Below are 7,442 nucleotides of genomic sequence, written 5' to 3' on the forward strand. Positions count from 1 at the left end.
TATATTTTATTTAATATTTATTTTTTTTTTTTCCTTATCTAATGTTTGTTAAACAAATTTCATTAAAATAATTTTATTTTATTAATACTTACATATACATTATTTAAAAAAAAAATAGAAGAAATTAAAGAAACATTTAAAAAAAACATGAATAGATATTTTTATTTATCATATATCAAATCTTATATGATTTTCTTTTTCTTTTTTTTTTTTTGTATACTTTTTTTACATGAAAAATAATGAAATTTATATATAATTTTAATAATTTAACTATTTAAAAAAAAAAAAAAAATAACATGTATAGTGTGTGAAATTTCATTTACGTCTCTTTCTTTATGCTACTTATTTTTAAGCAACATTTTAAGTTCATTTTTTGCTTCGCTGTTTTGAAGATCTTCTAAAGCATAATAACTGTGAGCTATTTCTAGTAACCACTTTCCTTCTATTTTAGTTACAGTTCTTATGAAATTCTTAGTTGTTAATAAAAGTTCATGATATATAACCCATTCAGGATTTACTTGAAAAAAAGTAGAAGGGTGTAATGTAACTATTTGAATATCCTTGACAGTTATATAATAACCTTTACTCGTTTTATAGGCCACTTGCTGATAAAATCCACTTAATAATGCTTTTCTAATATTTACATAATATTCCGGGCTCGCAGGGTTAATGGATATAATTTTTAAATTTAATCTTTCCATAATTCTTAATAATTGATTTCTAACATTTTGGGCAGATGTCATAGCTCTATGATTTAAAAAATATTCGTAGCAGAACTTTTTTGATGAATTCGTATCAACTAAAGAATATTTTACATAAGAGTGAAATACATTGAGTAAAGTCAAATGGTCACCATCTAAGTGAGAAAATCTTGTTTTCATTTCATCTGCCTCTTTACCTTTTATTTTTGGTCTTAAAAAGCAATTAGGTACAGATAACATAGCAGCAATACTTAGTATTTCACTAGAACAAAAATAATTAGGAGATTCAATTAATACTTTTGCTAGTTGTGGATCTACTGGAAATTCTGACATTAAATGTCCCTTATTTGTTAAATCTCCTTCATCATCCAATGCTCCTAAATAATTCAACTGTTCCAAAGCTCTCATTAAAGTTTCAGGTGCTGGTGGATCCATAAAATCAAAATGAACTAAATCATCTATTCCTAATTTCTTTAAATTTAAAACGACAGACCCTAAGTTAGATCGTAAAATTTCTGGGTATGTTTGTTCAGGTAAAGTTTGTTCATAACATTTTTCCGTATATAATCGAAAGCATTTTCCTGGTTTTGTTCTTCCTGCTCTTCCAGCTCTTTGTTGAGCTGAGGCTTTTGAGATGGGCGCAATTAATAAAGATTCTATTCTAGCTCTTGGGTTATACACTTTTTGTTTAGAAAATCCTGGATCAATAACATAAACAATTCCATCAATAGTTATAGATGTTTCAGCTATATTAGTTGCCAGTATACACTTTCTCCCCATTTTATCTCCTTTAAATCTAGGATTTGGAGCTGGTTCAAAAATTTTTTGTTGTTGTGAAGAAGGTAATGAGGAGTATAAGGGTAATACAACTAATTGACCTGCATTTACATTTCTAGATACTACCTTTTCAATTTCTTTTTTTGTCATTTCTATTTCTTCTTCACCTGTTAAAAAAACTAAAATGTCTCCTTCTTCTTCATTAACATGAATATCATAAACTGTTCTTATCACAACTTTTATATAATCCTTCTCTGCTTGAAGGGTATAAAATATTTCTACAGGAAACAATCTACCTGGTATGTTAAGAATTTTTGATCCATTAAAAAAATTTTGAAATTTTTCTGCGTCTAATGTTGCAGACATAACTATTAATTTTAAATCATTTCTTTTTTCCAAAATATTTTTTATAACACCAAATAAAATATCTGTAGCTAAAGTTCTTTCATGAGCCTCATCTAATATTATGGTGTTATATCTTTTCAACAACGGATCACTCATTGATTCCCTTAATAGCATTCCATCTGTTAAATATTTTATTATTGTTTTACTACTAGACCTATCTTCAAACCTAATTGTATATCCAACATATGTTCCTAGTTCTACATCTAACTCCTCGGATACCCTTGTAGCTACACTCATAGCTGCTACCCTTCTTGGTTGTGTTACGGCTATTGACTTTTTTTCTGAAAACTTAGATTCTAATACAAATTGAGAAATCTGGGTTGTCTTTCCACTTCCTGTATCACCAACAATAATTAAAATATCATTTTTTTTAAATAATTTTAAGAAATTCTTTTTAGCGCTCCATGCTGGTAACTTTTTCTTTTCTTCTAATAGTTCAAAATATCTGGTACTATATCTTTTATTTGTTAATTTATTTATAAGTATATCTTTATTTGTAGTACTTTCCTTTTCTTTAATTTCATTCACTGAGTTAATTTTATCTATTATTTCTTTATCACATTCCTTATTACTTTTATTATTAGTATTATAACTACAAACTTTGTTACTGTCATTATTATTATTAACATTATTATAATTTACATTATCATAACTATCAATGTGTTCATTTTTACTTTTATTCTTATAATTATCTTTGTTGTTATCATCAGTACTTATATTATTATCCTTTTCATTTTTATTTAAATTATCATTGCTATTATTTATTAATGTATTATTTTTTTTATGATTAAAATCATTATTAATTTGATTTTGTTTTTCAACTGTAAATTCTGATTTACTGTCTTCAATTCCTATATTTATTTTGACTTTTTTTTTATTTTCCTCATTTAAGTCATTTATTCTTTTTTTTTTGGAATTTTCATTTATATTTGATAAATTTTTAGATATACTTTTTTGCTCTGAATGTTTTTCAGTTTTATTTTCTATTTTACTCATTTTTTTTAAGTATATATAAACGTTAACTAAATTATATTTGCAAAATATGATGTTAATATATACGAATCCATTGATTAATTATTAATAATATATATGATAGTTTTTTTTTTTTTATTATCATAAAGCATTTTTTTTTCTTGATATTTTTAAAATGAATTTTAAATATAAAATTTTAATTAAAAATTGTAATAAAAAAAAAAAAAATTAATTTATTATTGTATTAAGTCCTTTAAAAAAAAAAAAAAAACATATTATTTCATAATTGTTTTTATTTTTAAAGAAAAAAATTATACCATAATTTAAAGTATGTTTCTTTTAATTATATTCTTAAGTATGAAAAAATTACTTTTACTTAATATATAAAAATATAAATACTTAAATATGTTGATTCGCTTTTTCTTTTTTATTATATCCCTTTGTTAAAAAGATTCTTTTAATAATTCAATTTTGTGCATATGGTTCATAAAGATGTTTTTAACTAATTAAAAGTGTTTTATCTAAAAACAAAAATTAAAAATATTTTAGGTATATATTATTTTAATTTATATATATTTTTGTAAATATTTGAATTACAATTTTTATTTTTTTTTTTTTTATTGTAAATTTTCATAAAATTTGATAATCTATAAAATCTATATTTTATATTTTGTTTAAATTAAAAAAAAATATATATACATATAATATATGATATGAAAGATATATAAATTCAATTATTTACTTTATTTTTTTATTTTTAAAAAAAGATATTGTTTATTTTAGGATTAAAGATAAAAAAATAAATAAAATGAGAACAATTTTTATCGATAATCCCATTATTCCTTAAGAAAAATTAAGGATACTTGTGAAGTACTCAATATTATAGCCTTTTTGTTATATTATCTTATTTTATTTCATTTTTTTTTTTTTAATAAATTTTTGTACATAATTTATTATAAAGATTAACTTGAAATTGAAAATTATTTCTTGAGATTTTTTTTTTTTTTTTTTTTAAATTATGTGGTATGGTCAATTAGTAATTGGTCCACCAGGATCAGGAAAATCTACATATGTGGCTGGAGTAGATCATATATTAAAACAGATAAATAGAAAAACTCTTATAGTAAATTTAGATCCTTTTATTGAAAATGATATATATAAAGGTGATATAAATATAAGTGAATTAGTTGATATAAATAAGGTATTTTCAGATTTAGAATTAGGACCTAATGGAACCCTGATTTATTGTATGGAATATTTGTTAGCTAATTTTGATTGGCTTGAAGAAAAATTAAAGGAACATAAGGATTGTTATTTAATTATTGACACTCCTGGTCAAGTAGAATTATACACACACAATGATGCTTTAAAAAACATTGTTCATAAGTTAAGTAAATTAAATTGTAGATTAGCATCGGTTCATATTGTTGATAGCACATTATGCTCAGATAATTACAAATACATTAGCTCTTTACTTTTATCTTTATGTAGTCAAATACATTTAGAACTACCACATGTTAATGTTTTTTCTAAGATAGATCTTTTAAAATATTTTAAAAATGATTTGAAATTCCCCTTAAGTTATTATGTGGAAGCTCAAAATTTAAATCAACTAATGCTATATGCAAAATATCAAAATTACTCTTCTTCTGATTCAGAAGATGATTATATATATAATATAAAAAATAATTTAAATGATGCTAATATAAAAAATACAAAAAAAAATTATAACAAATATTCAAAGAAATTTTTAAAATTAAATGAATATATATGTGAAACTGTGGAAGATTATAACTTAATAAATTTTGCCTTATTAGATATACAAGATAAATATAGTGTTCTTAAATTATTAAAAATAATTGACGGAGCTAATGGGTTTAGGTTTAGTTCAATTTACTCAGAGTATAGTTTATTTGATACCTATGTAGAATCAATTGAATACGATTGTGATGATATTCAAGAAAAAGTTATTGACGTTTCTGATAATGAAATTCTTAAATCCTTTAATGATAATTAAGAAGAATAAAAAATAAAATCTTCATATATATATATATATATATATATATATAATAAATAATGGCAAAAAAAAAAAATTATAAATATATAAAAAGATACAATTACATACTTTAAAAAAAAAATAAATAAAATAGGAGAATAATAAATGTAGTTATAATGGAATAAAAATTTAATTATTTTTAATTTAAAAGAAAAATAAGAACATATATATTAAATTAAAAGAGATAAAAAAAATAACTAGAGATTTAAAAATTAATACAAATTGAAAATTAGCACAACAAAATATATGAAAAGCAATAAATACAAGGAATCATTTAAAAAATACATAAAAAATTATAGTTTCTAATACAAAAGAAAAAAAAAAAAAAAAATAAAATAAAAAAAAAAAAAAAAAAANGCAATAAATACAAGGAATCATTTAAAAAATACATAAAAAATTATAGTTTCTAATACAAAAGAAAAAAAAAAAAAAAAAAAAAATAAAAAAAAAAAAAAAAAAAAAAAACACATTGAATACTCATTTTAAAAATAAAATTAATATAATTTAATGAAAATTTTCTTTATTCTTTTTTTTTATTGTTTTTAATTTTTTTAAATATTAAAAGTATATAAATCATTAATTTAAATATTTGTTTCTCATTTAAAGAGAAAGAAAAAAAAAAAAGGTAAAATTGATTTTTTTATTCATTATGAAAATTGAATTTTTATAATTTTCTTTTTTTTTTTTTTCGTACAACTTTTATTTTATTAAAACACTTTTTTTTTATCCAAATGAATAATAAAAGAACCAATAATTTTATGTGTATACATAATATTTTAACTATTTTTATTACTATTTTTTTTTAAAATACGACAAAATGAATATTGAAAAATTGACAGCAGATTTAAATGATATAGAAAATGAGTTTAATGAAGAAAATAAAGGTGGAGATTTTTTATGTTTAAATATGTTTAAACTTGATAATTGTACAATGCCTTATGAAAACGTTATTAATTATTTTTCAATTTTTAACATAAAAAATGAGTATAAAAAAACTGAAATTAATGCAGAAAAAATACAAATTAGTATCTTAAATAATTTAATTTTTTTACTAAATCTAAAAAAAAAGTTTTATGATGAGGAAATACTAAAAATCATTTTAGAATGCATAAATGTCAGCTTTAAAAATAAAAATGAGACAATAGAAAATGCTTCAGAAGAAAAATCATTACTTATATATAAACAGCATTTATTAAAAAATAAATATTTATTTTTAAAAATTTTAAGAAAAATAAAAAGCAAAAATTATTATCCTGATATAAAACAGTGTATTAAAGATGTTACAAGAGACGTATTTTCATTTAATATGAGTGTATATAATGGTAGTTTGGGTTTTGAAACTATTTTATTCTTATTATATAAGTTACTAAATAAAAATCTAAAGAATGACATAAGAAATTTCTTATTAAGTTTCTTCCTATTAAGCATAATGAGTAGAACTAATAATAGTGTTGATATTTTATATATATTAGAATACTTTTATAAAAATAATAATTTTTCTCTTATTATTCCAAATACTTCATATCTTACACCTTGTGAGGTAAGTATATATAACAATATTATTATTTTGAAAACTAATGTAAAGTATTTTATCAATTTAATAGATCAAACTAATTTATCTTATAATTGCCATAACATCATTTACATTGATGAAAATTTAATTAGTGATAACTTTTATCTTTATATCTATAAAACTTTATTAAAACAAAAAAAATATCATTACATTTTTAATAATAAAACATTTGAAAATTTAGATTTCTTTAATATCAATATGAATTATAGTAAGTTGAAGGGCTCAAATATAAATTGTGAAGAAAATTTAAATGTTAAAATAAAAAAAGAAAATACGATAAATGTGGAACATATTTCTGATCAAAAGGAACATAATTTAATTAATAAAGAAAATATAAATGAAAAAATAAAAAATGGAGCAATTATTGAATTTCCAACTGAAGATATAGAAATTTTCTCAGATTCCACATATAGTGTTAGTGACAATGAATTTGATATAAAAAAAATAAATGAACAAAACAGTTATTATTTAAATATTGATAATAATTCAAATAAAAAAAAAAAAAATTACTTTTATCAATATTTAATTATTGAATTAAATCAATAAAACACTTAGAATTAATTCATTTTTTCCTTAATATTATAATATACTAATATTTTAAGTACATTCTTTTTTAAAATTTAAATAGACCATTCTTCTAGTTCTAAATATAATAATTTTACTAATTTAATTGTTAAATTATTTTTATCATTACAAAATAAATAATTTTTTACTACTTTTATAAATAACTTATAAAATTAATAAAGTGTATAATTTAAGATTTATAATAAAGACATAAATATTTGTTATAATAAGAAAAATATAATATTTTTTATAAATATATTTTTAGTAATTTATATTAGATGATATTTTTTTTATGTGAAAAGTCTTTTATTTTTAATTACATTTTTTTTTTGTTATAAATTTTTACTATTTTTTACTTGGACAGTTTTTTTTTTTTTTTTTTTTTTTTTTTTTT

The 7,442-nt window shown here is 19.7% G+C and overlaps 3 protein-coding genes across 3 annotated transcripts; 2 read left to right on the top strand and 1 right to left on the bottom strand.

The window, feature by feature from the left end:
* Positions 1–338: 338 nt before the first annotated feature.
* PGAL8A_00430500 (pre-mRNA-splicing factor ATP-dependent RNA helicase PRP43, putative) lies at positions 339–2,879 on the bottom strand (the record flags this gene model as incomplete). The annotated part of the gene is made up of 1 exon (XM_028673036.1): positions 339–2,879. One exon carries the CDS (start codon positions 2,877–2,879, stop codon positions 339–341), a length of 2,541 nt encoding a protein of 846 aa, XP_028529529.1.
* Positions 2,880–3,873: 994 nt separating this feature from the next.
* Positions 3,874–4,872, top strand: PGAL8A_00430600 (XPA binding protein 1, putative; the record flags this gene model as incomplete). Its single annotated transcript, XM_028673037.1, has 1 exon — positions 3,874–4,872. One exon carries the CDS (start codon positions 3,874–3,876, stop codon positions 4,870–4,872), a length of 999 nt encoding a protein of 332 aa, XP_028529530.1.
* Positions 4,873–5,728: 856 nt separating this feature from the next.
* PGAL8A_00430700 (conserved Plasmodium protein, unknown function) lies at positions 5,729–7,030 on the top strand (the record flags this gene model as incomplete). The annotated part of the gene is made up of 1 exon (XM_028673038.1): positions 5,729–7,030. One exon carries the CDS (start codon positions 5,729–5,731, stop codon positions 7,028–7,030), a length of 1,302 nt encoding a protein of 433 aa, XP_028529531.1.
* Positions 7,031–7,442: the final 412 nt, after the last annotated feature.

Source organism: Plasmodium gallinaceum, assembly GCF_900005855.1.
Source record: "Plasmodium gallinaceum strain 8A genome assembly, contig: PGAL8A_v1_119, whole genome shotgun sequence".
Classification (NCBI taxonomy): Eukaryota; Apicomplexa; class Aconoidasida; order Haemosporida; family Plasmodiidae; genus Plasmodium; species Plasmodium gallinaceum.